The following is a 22,457-nucleotide window of genomic DNA, read 5'->3' as shown; positions in this document are numbered from 1 at the left end:
CATCTTTCTGCCTGTATGCCTTTATCCATCAGTGTGTCTCTGTCTTCACATTTGATGTGACCCTTTTTGTGTGTGCCAGTTTTAGATTTTCCTGTCCACTAATTTTTTAGATTACTTTTCACTGTGTCTTTTTCCACTTTCATTTCCAATTCCCAGTCAGTGTGTATAAATAACCCTTTCTTTTCCAGACTTTATCAGCTTTAAACTAACTTGAAACTTAGAAAAGAAAACGATTTATGATGTACTTAGAACTCACAGAACAGAACACATTAATCTTCAACACTGTGCTTCTTAGCAGCAGTGAACTAATAATTAACAAGAGGTGGTTTAGTGATTGTTATTTATTTATTGATAGGATGGAGACTATGAGCTGTTGCAGGGTGGGATACACCCAGAAGAGACTACAAATACGTCACAGGCCATCAGTATAACAATGTTTCTTTCTACATCAATTATTCCATATATAGCAAAGAGAGCGAGAGAGAGAAATGCCCCTCATAGATATCTTCAAAAATTTATTCAGGTTTTGACACAAAAACTGCATAGCGGTAAAAGTTTCCTACATAAGCACAGCAGACTCAGTGTTGTCCCTCCAATGATATTATTGCCTGAAATGTCAGGTATGACACTTAACTGGCTTCTGGAAAGTGACTGAGTGAATTAAACACATCTGCTTTATAGTACATGCAGCAGGTAGTTCATACTTTCTCTTAATAAAACATCATTTTCATACATATTTGATAAAGCACAAGAAAAAAAAACATCTTTAATTTAAAACAGTTTTTTGAGCAAACGTGTTAACAAATTTATTATTATCTTTGAGAACTAATGGAGTGATAAGTCTCATTAACTATTATCTACAGTATTTGTACAGCACCAGAGTGACTGCTTTTTGTGACACCGCAGTCTTACTTGTGTGTTACAAAAAAAGCAGCCTTGAATTTAAATAAATGACATTATCATGCAGAAAATAGTACAATTTGTTAACAAAATATATCCTTCCAAAACAAAACAACCTCAAACTGTATTTTGTGGAATTAGACTTTTTTAAAGAGTGTTAAACTGCACTCCAATCCCAGATGAAGTATCTACAAGAAACCCAGCTATTTTTTATTCTCCTTGGAGATCGCAGATCAATTACACGAATTTGTCTGTAGTTTCAGATAACTACCAACCAATAAAAGAATGAAAGACAAATATGACAGCAACACATCATAGTGAAATACAGTGAAGCAAAAGTGTAAGTGTTGCACTACAGCTTTTCAGAAAAAAAAACATGCATAAGAAAAAGCAGATCACTTGCTTTTAACAACACCATCCAAACGCATGTACTTAAAACATAATCAGGGACGTAGAGTAGTCAAGTTGAACTCAGCCTTACAACTGTAGGCTCACATGAATATGTATGAAGGACCTGGAGTTACATTAGATAGAGCTCTGATGTTTTTGTGTGTTCCTTCTGGTTCGTTTTCTTGTATGAGATCACGGTTTAACTCACGTTAAATTACAGTTAATAACACTTTAAAACATAATTACAGCACATAGCCACAGTTTATGCTGTAATTACTGTTTTATATGTTTTGAGGACCTTCAGAACACTGAGGCACCAGCAGACTACTGCTGATACGCCCTTCTGGAATATGATTAATCAAAACACCAGTAAAAACCACATTTTAAGGTGATAACTTACTCCAACAAACACTTACACCACCTACAATCAGTTGCAGCAGTACATTATGTCAGATCTCATTAGGCTTCTTTACCACTTCAGGACTGCTGACCTCACCCCTGGAGCGCAATACTGAAACCTCAGGGATACACTTCATTTCAGACTTGTTTATAAAATGAGAGTTTACAAAAAACCCTTACAATCAATGTTCTGTTAAACTCAGGAATAAAGAAAAATGAAATGAAATAAACTAAATAAAAACAAAGAAAAAGTCCAGAAACCAATGGGTGATGTCACACTGGCTATGTTCATCTTTTAGATTGAGTCTAAGGAAATCAAAACTGTTATTTATGTAACAATATCACAAAAATTATGGGCCTGCACCTAAAAGGGGCAGGACCTTCTTTAATGTTGCAACACACTAGTTTTAGTCAAAATGGCCACTGTGCGATCTTTGGCAGCTAATTATTGGTAAAACAAGTGATGAAAATGTTCAGTTCATATCAGTAAACATCACTTTATTTAGAACTAACTCTTAAAAAAGAACAAGAAAAATTTCTAATTATGTTATTAAGCTGGAGGATGATTTTTTAGTTTGCAATAATTAAATAGAAGTTTTCAAGTAACTTACTTTAAACTCACCTCTAAAATTCAATTTCTCGCTAAACACAGTTTGAGGCTTTAAAAAAAGCAGTTTTAGAAAAAGTTACAATACAGTTAGGATTAGCAAGTGCAATGGTGAGTCGGCCCTACGGTTGATATCTCATAGCCGAGGGGTCTGAAAATAATTTGCTTTAAATTGAGTAATCTGTGCTGCATCATTAAAAGTGGATTTTAATGAATGGTAACAATTTCACAGTTAAAAAAATATGAATATATATTGAGTCCATTTTTATCCCCAAAGTTGTCTTTGGGTTAATGGAGAGTCTGATATCAATGTGGTGCATTGAGTCAGTTTGGTAGAAACTCCGTAACAACACTCAAGGACAGCAGAAATGTTCTGCTGCATAGTTTGGCGTATTAGTTAGATGACTACCTAGCAAGATAGCATAGGGAAATATCTGAGTCAGTCCACAACAACAAGTAACACGAGGTTCAAAGCATCTTAACTGCTTTGAATGTGGATTATGAGGGGAACCTTGGAAAACTTTCACCCCTCTAAGAGGTCCCTGGCCCTGATAACTTCAAGAACCTCTGGTTGAGCCGCACTTCACTGCCATACCTCAAAAACAAAAACAAAAATCAAATTTAAAATAACATCTTAATAATTGATGTAGCTCAATCCACAGGGTCATAATATGTTAAAAATGCAACAATATGAGTGCTTTGCGTTGTCTTTACTCTGGCCGTGAGTGTCAAAAGCATTTTTTTAAAGCATGGACTAGCTATTAAAAACTAGTAGATTTGTGTGTCTTTAGGAACTCACTCTGTTAAAAGGTGAATGTGACAGCACAATCTGGGCAAGAGTGGGTCATATCCCAGGATTAAGCCCAGCTTAAAAACACCTTTTTTGGTTCTTTTCATCAAGTTTTCATTCAGTAAGACGGCGACAGAAATCACTGGTGATGCTCAGCAACAGTTTGGCAGTGTCAACAAGGCAGCCATGTTGCTATAAGGTACAAAACCAGAGCTATGAATGACTGAGGTAAAAAGAAATATGACAAGATCAGACTTAATAAATAAGCTGATGATTAACACAAATGACATTCATTCAGTGTAGCAGACATCACAGTGTCTCATGAGTTGGTCACATCAAAGTTGTCCCTGCCTCTGAACATGAGGAGCTGATACTTGTAAGTAATTAGAGGTCATCTGTGATAAAACACATCATTACAAGACATTTACTATCCAGGAATTGCACTTCATTTTTAAGATAAAAGCACAGCATTGCAATCTTTGGCTTTAAAAGAAAAACAAATCAAAAACAGGTTTTCTGAATTTATTACACCTAATGAGGCGCCACAAAAACATTGCTGATTTTGCTGCATACTCATTTCCTGGCCAATAAACCACCACTGGGAAGCCCACAGTCCCACATACAAGCTGCTTCAAGTTACACAGAGAACCTAGACTATTTAATAATTATTGTATATACACAAGAAAATGTATTTTAAAAAATCATATCCCCTTTTTCTTACTTAGCTTTATGTTTCATTTAAATATGTTTCTTAATTGGATGCAGGTTTATTTAATTTTGCAGCTCCAATATGTGTAATGAGACTGCATTGCATTATTGAGTTTGTATTCATACAGATATACAAATCTTTTGGGCGCCTCTTGGATGTTAGTAAATATCTATTTTTTCAGATTCTTCTATATTTTATTCATCTACTAGTCTACAGTATTTCCAATACACCACTTTAAGTGGAGTCACAAGTTAAAATGTGGCATGTAACATATTGAAATGAACCTCTACAAAAAAAAAAAAAAAAACATTAGCGGTGAAAGGTAAATGGCCAACAGTTTCATGCTAGATGTGTTCATAATATGTCAAGACATATGTGTCCATCAATCACAGCATGCGCCTACGATTGATGAGGCTGATGGATGTTCAGTGACAGGGATGCTGCTCGGATCAATGTGGGAGCTCCTGGGATTTGACCCTCCAACATTTGCATTCTGTTCTATTGCAGATGCAGCAAAGCCGCAGAAACAAACACGGGGCATGGTTACAGGAACTGAAAATGCAGTTATTTATATGAAAAAATGGGAAAAAATACTTTTCAATTCAATCTTATTTTATGTAATGTATTTGCTTGGGTTTACTAACATTAACATTCAATTCAATGTAATATATTTTCCTGTTGCAAATAATCTTAGACAGTAAAACCTTGTCTTAATAGAGTATAAGTGTTTGCTTGGATATAAACTAAACTGCCTTAAATTACTGTTAAATCTGATAAGGGGCATCACGGAGAGCAACACAAAAACAGTTTTATATTACATGCTAAGATGTGACCCATTTATCCCATTCTAAATTAAAAACATGCATTATATACATTATAAATACTATTTATAATTAAAATAATATTCACAAGATGGCATTTTTCTTACTGAAAATAGGTATAGTAGAGCAGCATAAGCAGAGGGTAAAATGGGCAATATTAACAGCAACCCCAGGAGCTCAACCACTAAATATTTCAATAAATTAAAGACAAAGTAAGTCTGTCCACTTTTTTCTCTCTCTCTGTGATCATCCTCTGAATGTAAAGCTAGCACAGATTCAAACATCTCCCCCTGCTGGATGGAAAGATGAAGTGCTATCAGATATATATAGAGGCTTCAGGTGGTCCTACTGCCCAGATGCCCTGGCTGCTCTCTGCTGCTCCAACATGGCTCTGAGTGCAGGAGACATCATGGTGGGGGACATGGCTGGAGTGAAAGGTCGTAAAGGGTACTGGGCATTTTTGCCCGGGACATAAACACACTGGAAGAATCTCTGTCCTGTGAAGGCAAGATGAGATGGAAAGACGTTGCTTACAATAAGATCTGTGGATAAATTTGTGCTGTGTAATTATATGATTACATAGTGTGTTCAAACCACACATAAAGCAAAGTTTCCAGACCAGAAATAGAGGTCAAGCTGTCATCACTGTTTGTGGGCACTGTATGATTTAAGTTCACTCTTATATAGGGACAGAACCAAAAATAAGACTAACTGGTAAACTCCTAAAATCTGTTTTGTTAAGAGGAAGCAGTTCTCCCATTAGCGCTAAGGCGTTAACATTTCTGGGTTACAAAATGGTCCAAAAACACCCAGTGATGTGACGCACAAGTTCACTTCACAATGGGTTTGAACACAGCCTTAGTGGTGGTCTTGATTAGAAACACCCACACCCGCCTATATCCTTCTCCATACGCAAATATTAATATCCGCCACTGTCAATGAAATAAGAACCTGAATAAATTTCACCAAGTCTTACCAGGTTTCTTCTTTTCTGTAATATTTTCTTCTTTCTTGAGCTCTTCTGCATGCAATAAAAATAAAACTTAATGAGAATATGAGATTGTGCTTCACACTGAGAGAGAAAGAAAACAGAGGATAAGTTTCTACATGCATGAAAGGAGAGAAAGGATAAAAGACAGGCTGGGTTTCGCTCTTTAAACACAGTGATGTTCTTTTGCTTGTTTCTGCTGCTTCAGTCTCTTGTTAAAGTCAAACTAAAATTAAAATTTAGTTGGCAAAGCGACCACTTATCACTACTTGTCATTTGCAAATAAAAATACATTTAAATGTAATTTTTCTGCAACAACCACATCACCCTGCATAATTGTTTAAACCTAATAAAAGCCACTCAGCAGGTGTTGAAATAACACGCCTGAAGAGTGGTGCTCAACAAAGAGTAGCCTTGTTGCTGCTGAGTGTTGCAAAGGGAAAGCACCTTCTCATTCCCAGGATGCCAAGCACTGCTGTCCACAACAAACCGCTGGCCTCTCCATATTCTATACAGAGAGACTGGTCTGTCACCTGAACAGCCATTGATGGGCAATTGTAAAGCACATGTAACTAGATATGCAGCATGTGCAGGTTTAATTTTGTGATGAGGCTTTTCATAAACCTAACCAAAAGGAGTTTAGTGACTCAAACAAAGCAAAATAAAAAAGTGACTGAAGAATAAATAAATCATCAACTAAAAAACAAGTAAAACAAATGTGATAGAAACCAAAGTTTATTGGCTGACAAACGTCTGAGTTGTAGCTCTCTAAAAGGGGACCATTAACAGCATTTAACACCCAATAATGAGAATTTATTGCAGCAAGCTACACAGTAAACACATCTATCAACATTATATCTAGTTCATAGTGAACCACAGAACTTACAGATTGAAGTCTCTTAGAAATCCTTGGTAGTGAAATGTGACGTCAAAGTCACCACTCAGAGACACAGTTCACAGAAATGAAAACATTTGGCAAAGGCAAGTCTATGAACACCAGGAAGGATATTTAACTCACATCCATTTGTTTACTCATGTTGTTGCTTTAATTGCTAGTTATAAAGGTTGTTTTTCTTCTTGCTTTACTGTTAGTTTATGTTTCCATTAGTGCGTCGTGACTTTGTTAAGTTAGATGTGAGATTTAACTTAGATTTAACTTAAATGTAACAATGTGTACATGTATTTCCCTGCTAAATAAAATGCAAGTAACTTAAATGAAATGAAATGAAATCCTCCAAAAGAGGTTGATTTCTTTTGGAATTCAGTCATGCATAAAACAAACCATACAACACAAATACTGGCTAGTATTGTCTGTATAAAACGATTCCGGTTTGCTTGTTTTAAGTGAAATGAAGAAACCAAAATCAAAGTAAACCTCTGAACTTCAGTCTGAACCAAAGAAACCAAACTATTTTTCATCACACCTGAAGAAACAGGCACTGCTGTGTCAGACGGTAGCAAAGTGTGAAGTTAAACAGGGCAGTGGGGGAGTGTTTGTAATCCACTGGATGATTCAATAAGAACGGAACACTAATAACCCAATTTAATGGGTTTTGGTTCATGGATTTAATCAATCCGCCTAAATATAAAATTGTTGCCATATTCATCAAAGGCCATAATCTCTTTCAATAATTCAAGGCAGCTCAAAAGGCTTGTAATCTTGTCCCAATCAGCTCATCTCATTAAATTCTAATCACTTGTGATCCTAATGTCATTAAAGCCTTCGTCCTTTCATACTGAATTATCCATGGGAAAGATGGTGAAAATGTACAGAATACCTCAGGCCTTACAGGAAGCTGTTTTCTCATTTTCTATTGACAACAAGCATATGATACACAACATAAATGACAGAAAACGAAACGATTCATAGCACCACTGTGTTTCTTTGAAATACTTCAACATGTTTATCCAGTAAATCAAGAAGCTTTATTAGTTCAGCCAACTTCATATACTGTAGTTTACACTGATGCTGGGAACTTAAATTTAAAGGCATTATGAGGAAATTGATACATTCTGAGAGTTAATTTATACATTTGTCGATTTAGGTATTGATCAGGATTGTGCGAGTGCATGTGGGGATGTACAGACTCTTTGTTTGTGAAGGGGCAGCTTATTCTAATTTCTATCACCCTCCTGAACATTATCATCGCTACATGATGCAAAATAGCTCCCAACAATCTTTGCTGTCAACAATAAAATTGGCAATCTAAACTCATTCTGCCAGATATGGCAATATAGGTATCATTGTATGAGGGAAAAAATATGTATCTAGTAAAACAAGGAATTGAGGTTGAAATACATTCCCGCTCCTTTTACCCAGAATTTCAAAAGTATACTGAAGAACAAAATGTTTTGATAGTAGATAGTAGTAGATAGCCTTTTATTTTTGTCTATATTATTATTACATGTAACAATATCTACCTATTCCTTGTGAGAAAAGAAAAAGTTAATTTCCCCGATGCATTCAGTCAGGTTAACAAGCAAGATGACAGAGAGGAGGGTGTTTACATTGCGGAAGTATTCATATAATTTTGTGCCTAGATGATAACTATCTGCCAGCTTTGAAAGAGCGTAGCTTCACATTTAGGACAAGCACAGGGAAGGTAAGTATGGCTGATGAGGAGGAGAATGATCCAAAACCACAACGTCTAGATTTTACCAAAAATTGTCAGTGCAAGGGAAATTAACAAGCTTGTTGCTTAATACATTGTTGATATGGAGTATTGAGTTGTCCATATCAACTCAGTAGGTAGGCTCCGCCCCTCTGAACTAAACTAAAACCAAAAGCTAATTCTAAAGAACTCAAAAGTATTAATTTCCACTAATGCTGATAATATAACAGATTACTCTTTTAATTGAAATAAAACTGACCTCTAAACTAGTAGAGGTCATATCAGTAACCAAAAGAGAACCAGTCTCTAATCAGCAGTACTAATAAAGCCTCTTGAATGAAGCACGTTGCAATGAAATTAAACTTCTGGAAACACAAATAATTCTAATAAGTGTCAACACTCTCTATGGTGACTGGAGATTATTTACTCTGCATATAGAAAACTTTCATGCTTGAGTACTTACCAGTTTTTGATGCTTGTTTCTCTTTTTCTATAATTTGCGAAGGGAGAAAGGAGCAGCTGAGCCTTGTGAAATATACACAGCACTCATTAGATTCACTTCTAATTCTGCTCTAAATCCATACCTTGAGACTCTTTGACAGATTTCTTTTCAGCCTTCTCTGCTTGGCCTGTGAGAGGAGAGACAGCCCTATTACAGCCTGCCAAATAACTCTCTGTAATTGTGGTGTAAATTCAATATTCTTGCAATATTATTCCCTTCTCGGTGTAATACAGCTTGACGTGTCTCTAATTAGAACTTTATCATGCATAAAACAGCCCATTTTATTCACATAATCTGCATCTCAGAAAGGGGCGATTTTCCCTGAAAAATGCCAGTCGAGAACATGAGTATGTTTCAAACACATCTAATTTGCTGTAGATGGTTTTACAAGGGTACAAACATCTACGCTTGCACCTTCTCTTCCTGTGTTTCACTTGATCAGTTTAGCTTCTGAGAAACATGGATGGACATGAATACTAACAGTGAATGTGAACATTAGACTCTTGCAGATTGAGGCATGACTGCAGTTTAGACCTTCTTCATTTCCATCCTCTAATTAAAAGACATTTTTCAGAGATGTTTTACTCTCAGCATGAATTCCACCATAGTTAATTTGCCTTCCAATTTATCAAAAGGGTATACATTCAGACTGGTTATAAGACTCAAATTTAAAGAACACAACTTCTACAGAGCTGAAAGTAAAGGCAAGAAAGACAGCTTGTTAGATTTTCCTGTTTTTAACAAGGTAACAAAGATGGCTTGAAATAGCTGAGGGCGACTTTAAGGATTTTTGGATGTATCTCAGTGGTCTCCAGAGACTAAAAGATGAATCCTGCTGGCTTTCAAATCCCCTGTTTTGTCACTTTGTGCAACCAACAGGTCAAAGTCCTAACTTTCCCACTAATTTTGGAAGTCCTTTGACTTTTCCTTCAGGAAAAGCATAAGGTAGACATATTTGTTTCTGAGAGCTGTCTCTTTTAGATTTTCAGTTCAACTGAATGTTATTTAGACCACCAAATACAAGCAACAGTCATCTCAAGACAATTAAATTATTTTTATAATCATAAACATAAACTAAAACATGTATTTTTTATCAGAAAAACTAGTTTGCCCAATTCTTTATTATGTGGCTAAATAACTGTACATCTAATGATAATAAATAAAAATAATCTAGTTTTAGCTGAATATACACAATGAGTTCTGGTAGATTATGCTCTAGCATTAGGACACTGGCACAGTGCAGTACTAATATCGTACTCCAAGAAATAACAATCATATTTTAGACAGTGGTAAAGTCTACATCTGGAGATCAGAGGTGGTGGTGCGGTAAATCTGACCTGTAAGGTTGAGTATTGAAAATTAATTTAAAATTTGGGAGAGAGGGAGAAGGGACAGAAATGCTGTGCAGTCCTACAAGTGGGACCCCGGTCACTAGTAGCATGTTAGCATACTAGTGGGTTAAAAGCACTATTGTGCAGTCTCAAAGTGCTGCTAGCATGCTGTAAATAAGCTAAGCTTTGGGGAAAATTATTGCCACATTAAAATATAAACTTACTTTTCTTTGCTGCCAATAATTTTGATCTTGTCTTGGCTACAGATACAAAAAAATAGTAAAGAACTACAAGTTTTAGGAACGGTAGATATTTTGGGGCCCTCATGAAAGAAACACAGACCTGGTTCAGATGAAGATCTGGCAGGTTTCTCCTCGTGGGCCTCAGAGGTTACATTTGCCCTCCTGCCAATGTCAAGTCTCGGTCTCAGTCTGAGTGGCTGTGGACGTGGTTCTGGATCTGTTTGATATGAATTTGAACTGAACCAAATCATCTTAATAAACAGAAATTATATTGCAGGGGTGAAATTGGGCTAAAGTTGATGATCAAAAACAGATCTTCAACCGAGAAGAAAATCTAATTTTCATGAACTCATGCATGGTCTGAGTTTTACCTGTCTTAGCTGTCGACGCCTTCACTTTGCTCCTGATAGGTGCCACTTTTGAGGGGAGCAGAAACAATTAGTTTCCAATCATCTTTCATGTCGGTGACAGGAATTATGATTGGCTTTATGTAGATTAATGAATGTCAGTGAGTGCCGTTACCTGTCTTTTCAGAGGCTGCTTTCCTCTTCTGTCGTTCAGCCGCAGGCGCTGACGTAATGAGGAAAAACTCATGATTAGCAGCCTGAATAATTTGTTTTCTCAGTCAACTATTAACTCCTACATCACATGAAAGAGAAATGTGTTGGACTGCATTTGATTTTTTAAATATTATAAATTTGATGAGATCCTAACGTCTAATCATGTTTACCTTTCTTAGGAGCTGCAGCACTTTTAGCTTTATGTTTTGCAGATGGATCTATGCAAACAAATTGGAACAAAATACAACAGAATTAAATATATACAGTTTAATTCTCATCGTTTATATGTCTCAATAATAACAATAAAGGATATTTTACCTTTTTTTGTCCCTGCATCAATTCTGATTTTGTCTTTTTTAGCAGCTGCCACTGTAGTAACAAACACATAATAAGAACATTACACTTTTAAAGGCAATCAAAATGCACTAGAAAGTATAGATCCATAGATACCAGATCACCTTTCTTTGCGGTGTCTTCTTTGGTTTTCTCTTCCAAAACAGCAGCGTCTAGTATTGAAGAAATACATGAATTTATGGTATCCGTTTCTTGGAAAAAGGTTTAAATATATATGAATATTTACAACAAAGCACAGCTATAATTACTGTGTGTATTACTTCTGACAATGTGAAGTGTGTACCAGTGGAAACACCAAATTATCCAGCTGTATACATGAATTACCTTTCTTTGTTTTCCCTTTGGCTGCTCCTGGCTCTGAGGGGATAATTGCAGTGAAATGCCCATGCCAAGTTAATTTTCTTTAATTAATGCATTCATATAGCGCACAGTGTCATTGTACATCATCGTTATGTGCTGCAGCTGCCGTTTGTTACAGCAAATATTCTAGTTAGCTGGCAAATTAAGTGTTTAGTGGATGTGGAGAGGGCTACAGTACCTTTGTCTGAATCAGCAGCCTTTGTTGTCTTTTTTGCTAAAAATGACAAGACATTAATTATTGTTCACTGATGTAATTATGATAAACAAAACTTTCCACAAGAGTTTAACTTCTTAGTTTGTACCTTTCTTTGTGGAGACAGCAATCACGTCCTCCTCAGCAGCCTCTGGTTCTTAAAAACAGTTGTAGGTTTATTTACTATGTAGAACAGTTTTAATTATATTAAAGTTTCACAGAAAAATTTAAGATTTTCAGGATAGTGTGGCTTTTTTTCAAGTGAAATGTATTTATGTATTCATTTATTTATCACACCTTATTCAAATATTTACTTATCAGCAACTCTATAATTAGTTGCACTATATTTTTGAGCCTCATTGATTTATTTGATCAGATATTTATGATTTTCCTCCCAAACCTGTGGAAGGTAAGTAGAAAAAAAATCAGTGTGTTCAAATATTTTTAAATGAATACATGTAAAGCAAGAAAGAACAAGAAAACAAGAAAACTAAAATAAGAAGCAACGATTTTAAAAGAAGAACGAAATATCCTTCTCACCTTGAACCGGAGCTTCAGCAGGCTGAGCTTCAACAGCTGGAGTCGGGACCTCAGGTTGGGCAGGAGCTTTTTCTTCTTCTTCTTCTGCAGCTTCTGGCTGTACAGGCTGGAGCGGTTGAACTGGATCTGGTGGAGGCGGCATCACAGGCTGAAGTGGTGGCTGATATGGTTGATACTGTGCGTACAGTGGATGCATTGGTGGTGGCGGAGGCTGCTGCTGATAAACACCCTGTGTCTGTGGGGCTCCGGGATGGACAGGGTGGGCGGTCAGTACAGGAGCAGAGGGAGCTGCAAACAAAAACAAATACGCCTTTAACCTTACAGCAGAAGTCATTAAGGAACAGTGATTTAACAGTGACTGCAAACAGTAGCAAAAAGTAAATACCTGACATGGTGGGAGGAGGGTAAGGATTGTCTGTGACTATGTGATGAACTGCAAGATAAAAAGCCGACTTTAAGCTTTAATTCAGCCTATATAACAACATTTCAGTGCAGTGTGGAGATCCTTCTACTTACCATACCATCCAGGTGGGGACGGGCAATAGACTGGTGCAGGTCTGCAAGGCCCAACTGCAACAAAATCAACGTACATTTGGATTATTTATATAATCCAAAGCAACAATTTACTGCAATAATAAACAAACCAAGTCATATTCTTATTTTCATATTTTGGTATAAATGTTCTTTACAACAAATATGAACGTTTTATACCTTCTTGTCCAGAGTCTGTGACCTGTTCTTGCTTTTTGGTCTCTGTCTCTGTGAATAAAGAAGCTCACAATGAAAAAAACAGTTTTATAAATACAGTAATATAATTTGTTCTACTTTTGGGATACAGTGATTATGAATATGAAATATTTGTGGGGAAGTAATTGCTTACTTGCTTTGGAAGCCTTGGGTTTATCTACTTTCTTGGCTTTTTGGAATTGAAAAGGTAGAAATATTTAAAATTATAACATATATGTGAAAAAGTAATTCTCTCCTCATTCACATTAACACCAGTTTATGTATGTATTAAATCTTAGTACCTTTCAGAAAAGGAGGAAATCTTCGGATCTTTGCTGTTTTCGCAGGCAGACCAGTCATTCTGGGAAGAGCTGATTATGACATGACTGTTTTTATTACAATCTCACAATAAAGGCAAACAATAATAAGCACATCACTTTAAAGATCAAATTCATATAAACATAACAATCAGTGCTACCTGTCCGTTTGGGCTTCTCAGCTGTTTTTAAAGCCTTTACAGTCCTCACAGTTTCCCGATCTGAAAATGAACATAAAGGATAAATAAAGCAAATTGATAAATTATCTTTGAATCAAAAAGCTTAATTAAAGTTACAACTTCATATCCAAGTCATGCAAATTATTCTAATTTTACACGATGAGATAATATTGTTCCCTGAATTATTCACCTGTAGAGCTTATGGGAGGTTACTGTGAAACATAATAATGACTTAAACTTTGTCTCTGGGGAGTTTTGCAGGTAACGTCAGTGAGTATATCTTAAATAGAAACGTTTTATTTGTTTTTTACCATTACCTTTTCTCCTTCTCACAGCAGAAACTCTCTTGGGAGCATCTGAAAATATAAACAAAGCTAAAGCTACAAACTGGAGGAGGAACACAGAGGCTTGTGAAGAGTCACGTACTTATGACACTGCATGCAGCACACAACATGATGCATATCTGCATATGTAGTACAGGTTTATATTCTAGCATAATCAACATTTATCAACTAAAACTTAAAAATGTTGATTAAAGTGGAAGAATCAAACAAAAATGAGTATAATGTCTACCCTTATGGCATTGTTTTTATGACACAATGCGATAAGATGTGATATTATCACCACGTCCTCCATCCAAATAATGTATTATTTATACAGTAGAGCTGTTTTTACTAATGCACCTGACTGTGAGGTAAGAAAAACGAGGTGACTCCAGCTCAAATCTCATATGGGATCACTTTTAAATTTTACCTTGACTTGCATTTTTATTTTCTTTGTCACACAAGGTTTTTTTCTTGTTGCTTTAAAAAAAACCCAATCCACTTGGTTGAGACACAAAGACTACTGGGTCAGGATCAGAGAAGGAATTATTAAATACACGATCTAAATGTTAAACATGTTTGGGGTCCAAGTTACACCTGATTTCATATGAGCAGCATCACATATTCTACATTCACTCTGTTGCACCATCTTTACATTAAAATTTAACTACAGCTTGCACAAAGAACATATTCAGTTTTTATCTTGGGGAGAACAGTGATGGTGTAATATGATACAATATGAGCTTTAAATCCTCAACAGAAAAAAAACCAAGCATTTCATTGAAATGATACATGGGATTTTTTCTGCTTTTAAGACTAAAAAATACCTTTTAGTAGACACGAACGGTAGAGCCTGATCCAGAGCCACTTTTAAGTTTTAGTTTCATAAGCTTTTATTATCTTTTTCACTCAAAGTTTTGATTTTGTTTGCATCAGAAACAGTTAGAAAGTTAGAAAACTCAATTTGTTTTTTTGGTGTCAAATGAATTAAAACTTGCACAAATAATCGATACAATTGCTGCCTGTAGGAAAATAAAAGAAGTCTAGATACAATGCAATCGCATAAGATAAAACATGTGCTAAATGTTTTCTCACCAGGGTTATTTTTTTTAATCTATTGCCATTTACTGTTATTAGATAATACAGTTTTCACCTCATTAAAATTCCTTCTTTTATATGAAATATACTTCAACATTTATTTCACTTAAAACCCTTAGCTACTTTTAAAAGAACAGCACTTAATACTTTAAATTCAGCCATAAAGTCTTTCACTGACACTGTGTTATAAGAAAAATGTACAGCAGACGTTATGAAACCATCACAGACCTTTTGCCTTAGCAGTCTTAGTGGGAGACTCTTTGGTCTTTGCAGAGTGCATACAGGGACACACTGGAATCACAAAGCATAAGATTAATGTTGCCCTGATAAATAGATATGAAAAAGCACTTATAATCTCCTCAGGTTCTGACCTGTGGGTTCCGTCTTTGGTGCTGCCTCCTCTGGTCCAGGAACAGGTTTGATCACATCCACCGATGCCTTCTCATCCTCATCTTCGTCTTCATCGTACTCCTCTTTCTTGTCTTCCTGTTCATCTACAGATTTGTCGGGTTTAGAAATTGGCTCTTCATCTTTGCCCTCATCCTTCTCCTCCGGAGCTGCTGGCCGTGTGGTGCCTGTAAAAGCAGAAAGTGGCTATTATAGAATTGATTGATTGATTGATAGTACTTTATTCATCCCGAGGGAAACTGGGTTAAGGCTGCCAGCCGTGCCAGCACCATTTTACCCTTCCGACCATACATACATTACACAAACATCACATGGGGTAGACAGGTCAGAGAGGTATAACAATGGAAAATGCACAACATGAGGAAAGACGAGGAGAAAAAAGAACTCCCCCCAGACTGAGCTCCAACAGGGAGATCAGTTTGAGAACAGAAAAAAACACCTCAGCACATGAATCAGCACATCTCACAACATAGAAGACATAAGTTTTGAAGGCGTTTGGAGGGGGTGGGGGGGTGAGTGTAGGTCTGTGTCAGTGTACATGCGTATGTGTGTGTGTGTGTGTGTGTGTGTGTGTTCAACCGAGAGAAAGTGTCCCTTCACCCGGTTAAGCAGAAGTCAACAATCTTCGATCAACGCGGATGGCCTTGAAGGAGGGACAAAGAGTTCTGATAACAATCCTGTTATCATGGAGAATTTCGTGGTCTGGTCAGCTTCGACCTTTGCAGGCCTTCAGCTGGCTCCAGTGGGATAGCCGCATGAGTGAAGATGATGAATGTTTGGGTTTAGTGCGAACAACTGCATCCAATTTTTACAGTTGGTTTAATGTCTATCACTGGTCACCAATTCTCTCAATTCCTGTTGTTCTTCTCCAAGATCTTATCCATATTGCATTCAAAACAGAGTCTGAGTACTCACAGCCCTGCCCATCGTCTATCATGTTGGCCAGCCTTATGGGATTTTGAACAGCTGTAGCCGCTTCTTGTACTTCGATAAGCCAGGTCCGAGCCAGCTCCAATCAGCCAGAACTCTGTTATCATGGTTCCGAATTGGTAGATGTCGTTCAATGTCCTCCATCGAGAGTGTCGCCAGACACACGACGCAACCGACCATCGAGTATCCGGCAACAAACGTCAGAACAATTGGGCTCTCCCCAGCCCAGGAAGGTGTCAATTCTGTTACGGGACCAGTTGATCAAATCCATAATACTTTAGGTTCTAGAGAACAAGACTGAGAAACTCTTTGAGGGTTAGAGGCGAGACTATACAAAAGACACGAGAAGCCAAGCAGGAAAGGTAAGGGAGAGGGAGAGGGAGAAAAGTGCGACCACCTCCGTCAATCATGTCACACAACAAGGAAAAAAACGACAGGATTTGAGGTTTTCTACTAGGTTAAGGGCAACAAAGCAATTAAAGAAATTTGAGCAGGATTGACTCTTGACTTTCAGGAACAATATGTGTGATGAAATAAAATAAGCTACAGTCAATTTAAATTTACCACCTTCTACAGAGATCCAATGATATTTCAGTGTTTTTGGTAAGCTGTAAATTGGCCTCTCAATCTTTCCACTCTTGCATATTTTTTAAGGTGGACAAGCACCTGATAGTGTTCCCTGCTTAGGGCAGAAATAAATGTACAATGGTAAAATATTTAAATAAAATAGATCCTTTTTATTGCCTACAAAAGGTAAACTATTAACATTACTTGTAGAAGTAATTGCAAAAGAATTTGAAAAATTAATGATAAATAAAATTTACTGGCCATATAATCTCAATATGACACACATAGCTTTGATGCTTTTGAATCCAGCTGATCTGATGTGTTTCTCTAAGTTTGACTGACCTGTAGGTGGCAGTGTGAAGTCACAGATTTCACAGTCACACATGACATACTGCCCACTCTTTAATAAATATGTTGTTGTTGCTTATTATTTGCTTATTATTTGTTTTATTTGCATCTCCTAAAATAAGATGCTACATTTTTTAATTATTATAATTATTGTTGCCTTCTATTCCTACTATCAGTAATACATATATTTCTGTTTCATTGCACATTAACAGGTTTTAGAAACAATGTTGAACACCTTTATGAATCCTATGCACCACAATAGCTGTTTGATACAAACCTGTTGCTTTTGTTTCTGTGTCTTCAGTCTTCCCTTCATCTTCAGCCTCTTTGAGCTCATCCCCTTCTTCATGGTCTTCATCAGTCTTTGCTGCCTCCTCCTGGACAGTAAATGTTCCTGCAGCAGCAGCTGTAAGAACAGAGAACACAATATAATATGACAACTGTGTATTTAAAGCATGAAATATGAAAAATAACCTTTCTTGTGCTGCTTCTAGCTCATTTTTGTCCATCCTTCTTGTGTTTATAAGAACTAAATGTAAAAAATAAAGTTGTAGAATACCTGCCATCAAGATTTCACCGACACCATCATCTTCTTCATCTTCATCCTCGTCTTCTTCATCCTCATCATCCAAAGAGCTTGTATCCACATCCTTATCATCAGTTGTGTCAGAAGAGTCACTCAGGATTATTTCTCCAGTGGAGTCCTCATCCGTATCAAAGGAAATGTCATCCTCATCATCTTCATCACCTAAGACTCCGCTGTCTGTGCTCGCAAAGGGAGGAATGCCAGCTTCCTCCTCCTCTTCCTCTTTGTCATCATCAGGGATGCTCTCTTTAGTGACATCAGGTTTGTCTTGAGCATCTTTGTGTTTAAGGTCTTCAAGGATATCTTTGTCAAAGTCCAGGTCAAGGTCATCATCTTTACGGTCTTCCTCATCATCTTCATCATCTGCAAAGTGTTCAGAGGATGCAACAGAGATGTCCTCATCTGATTGGTCCAGCTCATCATCATCTTCCTCCTCGTCTGTGTCTACAGCTTTTATGTCTTCTTCCAAGTCTTCATCTTCAGCAGGAAGAGGAGAAAGATCTTCATCCTCTGCCAGTTTGTGATCAATATCTTCCTCATCCTCACTACCAGCTACAATAGGAGGAAGATCCAGGTCATCGCTAGTGTCTTCTGCAATGACATCATCGCTATCAGTAACACCCTCAGCTAGTCTATCATCTTCATCATCTTCTTCATCATCCTCCAGCTCATCCTCCCCCTCTTCCTCTTCACTGGAAAGAAGTTCATCGTCACTGGTTTCATCTTCATCATGTTCTTCTTCATCTTTTTCATCATCTTCATCGGGTAAAGTTACCTCTTCGTCACTGTCTGTCACCCCAACAGGAATATCGGACTCAGAATCAGGAGATACAGCCGACTCTTCATCCTCAGAAGTGGAAATGGGTTCAGGAGAAACTTCATCATCATCCTCCTCTTCCTCATCCTCCAGTTCTTCGCCTTCCTGCTCTTCATCTCCTTCTGCCTCTTCCTCCAGCCCCTCCTCCTCCTCCCCCTCTTCCTCCTCCTCCTCATCTACTTCTTCTTCCTCCTCATATTCCTCCTCTTCATCATATTCATCTCCATACTCCTCATCATACTCCTCCTCTTCCTCATATTCATCTCCATACTCCTCCTCCTCTTCCTCATATTCCTCTTCTTCCTCCTCCTCTTCGCCCTCCCCAGCCTCCTCTCCTTCATCCCCTTCTTCTCCCTCTGCCTCTCCCTCCCCCTCTTCATCCTCCAGAACTTCAGCCATTGGTGGTTGCTTTTGTGCTTGCATTCCTATGACTGTAAAAAATAAAATGGGTTATTCAAATTAACAGAGCAGTAAAAACAATTTAAAAATCCTGCAATTTCTCTTTGAATAATATTGTATTAAGACCAAAATGGTAAAACTCAACTGTCACACTTACCAGAGTGACCCACTGGGATGCTGTATTTTCACTACATATTACTATGGATTCATGATAACTATGACGTTGCTATACTGACAAAAAGTGGTGATGGTTAAAATGAGTCTATTAAAATAACAATGTTAAAAATAATAATAATGTTTTAAAAGTCACATATATTAATTTTGTACACAAACTATCATAAAGCTTAAACAACTATTGTTATAGTTTTGTATATTCTCATAAGTTTTTATTTTTGCTTTACTTTTTATTAGGGTTTGCTTGTTTCAGTTTTATTATTTGAAATTGTTTAGGTTTAGCTGAGTTTTTATCAGCTTATTTACAATCTGATTGTTTATAATCATTACAATGTGGTAGTTCTTGGTCAGGTGCAAAATTGACATTCCAAATAGGTATTACAACACAAACACAACACTTTCTCTCTTTTTTTTCACAGTACATTTGACTTGTTTTTTTTCCCAAAGGCATTTTTAAAAATTCAGTTTATTTAAATATATTTTCACACTTAGTTTTAGTTTTCAGTCTGGATTTAGTTAAGCATAAACTTCAGTGACTCAATCAGGCCAGCCTGTAAGTCAAGGCACAGGGTAAAGAAGCGCACCCATGAGCGCACCTCAGTGAAGTGGCTACATTGTGTTAGCTCAAAGGCCAGAAAAGCTGGAAGAGCAGCACTAAAGGCAGGCTACAAATCGGTAATTAAGCCCTTGGCTGTGCACCCGTCTTCACTGCCTCACTTAACAAGGTAACACCAGCCGAGCTGTTGCTACATCAGTGAGTCAAACTAATTTAGCCGGTTTGTTGTGGTTAGTGACTCACTCCATGTGTGAGAGAATTAATTTCAGCAACAGAAAAGTGAATACCTAACAGAACGTGACCTTATTCAGTCACAGAGTTTATGTAAACTAGGGCTGCAGTTGTGTTGAAAGAGAAGAAGAATCTGTAAGAAAACGTCTGTAACCGTAAATGTAGTGCAGATAGATGGTTCACTGCCTATATCCATGGTTTTGACACAGTTCTTTTTTTAAAATCATGATTATTGCTATAGTACGGAAGCGTAGAGCTGCCACCCAGGCAAAAGAAAAAAAAGAAGTATATCACGTTATAACGTGAAAAGTTTATTGTTCTAACAAGATACTTTTCACGTTTGTACAATATACTATCATGTTTGTACAATATACTTTTCACGTTTGAACAATATAACATCACGTTATTACAATATGCATAAATATCACGTTCGTACAATATAAATATCACGTTCGTACAATATAAATATCACGTTCGTACAATATAAATATCACGTTCGTACAATATAAATATATTGTACGAACGTGATATTTATGCATATTGTAATAACGTGATATTATATTGTTCAAACGTGAAAAGTATATTGTACAAACATGATAGTATATTGTACAAACGTGAAAAGTATCTTGTTAGAACAATAAACTTTTCACGTTATAACGTGATATACTTCTTTTTTTCTTTTGCCTGGGTGGCAGCTCTACGCTTCCGTACTATAGAGAGCGTATGGAGTAAAATTACCCTGAAAACGAGGATTAAAGAGAACTTAACATCGGTGATGGGTGTGATAAGTAATCCATTAATCTTAATGAAGTAATTAGCAGTAAAACTGGCAACAAAGCAAAAAATGTGAGGTACAGACCTTTAGTTCGTGATGGTAGAAATTCTCCTGCAGCACAGAAAAACAGAAAAAAAATTAAACATGTTATTAAAGAATTTAAAAACCAAATGTTTCACTCTTGGTACAATTAGGATACCAATTCACAGACACATTTAGTGGGAATTAAGAAGTTCAGTTGTGGCAATTAGCATCAGTTAGTTGCAGGTTAGATGCAAACAATCCTACAATCAGAAGAGTTGCTTGAATCAGTGCAACTAAAAAAAAGAGAGAAGTAAGATTCTGCTTTTAGTTGACTACTATGATTTTCTTTTGTTTCCATCATTAGTCTGTTATGAGGTGTGAAAACTGAACTTATCATTATTTCATTAAGTTTCATAAGAACATTCTCAGAAATTTATTAATATTGACTACCTTCTGTTTTCTTACTTTTCACCTCCACTTCATCATCCACATCATCCAACCAACTTGAATCTTTGAGATGGTTCATAGATATAGTCAACTTGGATATAACACCATTTCAGCAAACAAGATTCTGTCCCTGCTGGCATCTTTATTCAGGCATGTCTATGAATACCTTCCAACAAACTTTCTTTAAACTTAAATAATTCAGTAAACTATGTCTGTAAAATATGAAGCTTATGCATTGACGTCTGTTATATCTTCTATTAATGTAACAAATCAAAACTTTTAGAAAAAAAACAACTCTTTTTTTTTTTCAGAGACACATTTAAAAAACTTGCAGTCCATGTGTTGTTCATTGCAATGAAACACATTAGTCAAAGCAGTAGCATGCCCCCAGAAACTGCCATTTCAAAGTTTTTCATGCGTAATGACAGTTGAAATTACTTTTCCTGGAAGGGGTTTATGTTGGTAGCAGTCCACTTAAACCCCCCAGAGAATATATAATGCAGAGAACAACACATGTAAAGCAGCACAGTGAAAAAGAAATCCATAAAGCAGCAAACAAGGCTTTTCGGTTCATTTTCTGCAGCTGAATGATTATTTAAATGGGATGTGCACTCAAAAGCAGAATTAGTACAAACCTTTTTTTCTGACTGCGTATAGAGTTCCTGGAGAAGAAGAGAGAAAAGTGAAAACTAGCATATCATCAGATAAATTGCAGTCACAGAATTTGAATACGTTCATAAAGTCATGAACCTTCATCGTCGTCTGGAGCAATTAAGTTGGCAGCAAATTTCAAGATTCCTGTGATTATGTTTGATGATTCGTCCACGGCATCGTTTACCGCCTTCATGGGGTCTGAGCTGATCTTGCTGAGGCCTCCTGATGGAGCATGGACATGAATACAGGCACACAAACAAAACATGTGCTTTAGTTACTCATAAGTTTGACTGAAGTTGTTCACCTGCCTGTTTTTGTACCAAGCCCAACAATTAAGAGTTCCTCAACTCTTATTGTCACATTTCCTCAATACAGACAAAGCTATCATTCCTCTAGAGGGAGGAAATGAGAAAGCGTGAAGTTCAAACTGGGATGGGGCGACAGAAGCTTAACTTGAAAGGCAGAAATCTGCATTTCAGGAGTTTTTCAATCTTCAATTACAAAGAACAGTAACCGACATTCCAGTTTAACCATCACAAAGGGCCGCAAATATAGAGCATATTGCTGTGCAAAAAGCATTTAAAAATCATATTGACTGTC

The 22,457-nt window shown here is 36.7% G+C and overlaps 1 protein-coding gene across 1 annotated transcript in view; it reads right to left on the bottom strand.

Moving 5' to 3' along the window:
- Positions 1-502: 502 nt before the first annotated feature.
- The window catches only part of LOC116335997 (triadin-like), a 36,567-nt gene continuing 14,612 nt past the window's right edge, over positions 503-22,457 (bottom strand). Inside the window, exons 8-36 of the mRNA XM_039599427.1 lie at positions 21,954-22,079; positions 21,839-21,865; positions 20,817-20,843; positions 18,613-19,028; positions 17,754-18,555; positions 17,472-17,600; positions 15,313-15,516; positions 15,170-15,232; positions 13,838-13,876; positions 13,503-13,562; positions 13,327-13,395; positions 13,179-13,214; positions 13,010-13,057; positions 12,815-12,868; positions 12,684-12,731; positions 12,299-12,586; positions 11,868-11,915; positions 11,744-11,779; positions 11,530-11,562; positions 11,310-11,357; positions 11,170-11,220; positions 11,022-11,069; positions 10,814-10,861; positions 10,663-10,707; positions 10,392-10,508; positions 8,801-8,845; positions 8,680-8,706; positions 5,593-5,637; positions 503-5,113 (exon numbers count right to left, since the gene is read on the bottom strand). Coding sequence (XP_039455361.1) covers positions 4,962-5,113; positions 5,593-5,637; positions 8,680-8,706; positions 8,801-8,845; positions 10,392-10,508; positions 10,663-10,707; positions 10,814-10,861; positions 11,022-11,069; positions 11,170-11,220; positions 11,310-11,357; positions 11,530-11,562; positions 11,744-11,779; positions 11,868-11,915; positions 12,299-12,586; positions 12,684-12,731; positions 12,815-12,868; positions 13,010-13,057; positions 13,179-13,214; positions 13,327-13,395; positions 13,503-13,562; positions 13,838-13,876; positions 15,170-15,232; positions 15,313-15,516; positions 17,472-17,600; positions 17,754-18,555; positions 18,613-19,028; positions 20,817-20,843; positions 21,839-21,865; positions 21,954-22,079 — 3,179 coding nt within the window. The 3' untranslated portion in view covers positions 503-4,961. The remainder of the gene's footprint in view (positions 5,114-5,592; positions 5,638-8,679; positions 8,707-8,800; positions 8,846-10,391; positions 10,509-10,662; positions 10,708-10,813; positions 10,862-11,021; positions 11,070-11,169; positions 11,221-11,309; positions 11,358-11,529; positions 11,563-11,743; positions 11,780-11,867; positions 11,916-12,298; positions 12,587-12,683; positions 12,732-12,814; positions 12,869-13,009; positions 13,058-13,178; positions 13,215-13,326; positions 13,396-13,502; positions 13,563-13,837; positions 13,877-15,169; positions 15,233-15,312; positions 15,517-17,471; positions 17,601-17,753; positions 18,556-18,612; positions 19,029-20,816; positions 20,844-21,838; positions 21,866-21,953; positions 22,080-22,457) is intronic.

Source organism: Oreochromis aureus, linkage group 15 (assembly GCF_013358895.1).
Source record: "Oreochromis aureus strain Israel breed Guangdong linkage group 15, ZZ_aureus, whole genome shotgun sequence".
Lineage (NCBI taxonomy): Eukaryota > Metazoa > Chordata > Actinopteri > Cichliformes > Cichlidae > Oreochromis > Oreochromis aureus.
This window is presented reverse-complemented; position numbering and strand designations above follow the sequence as displayed.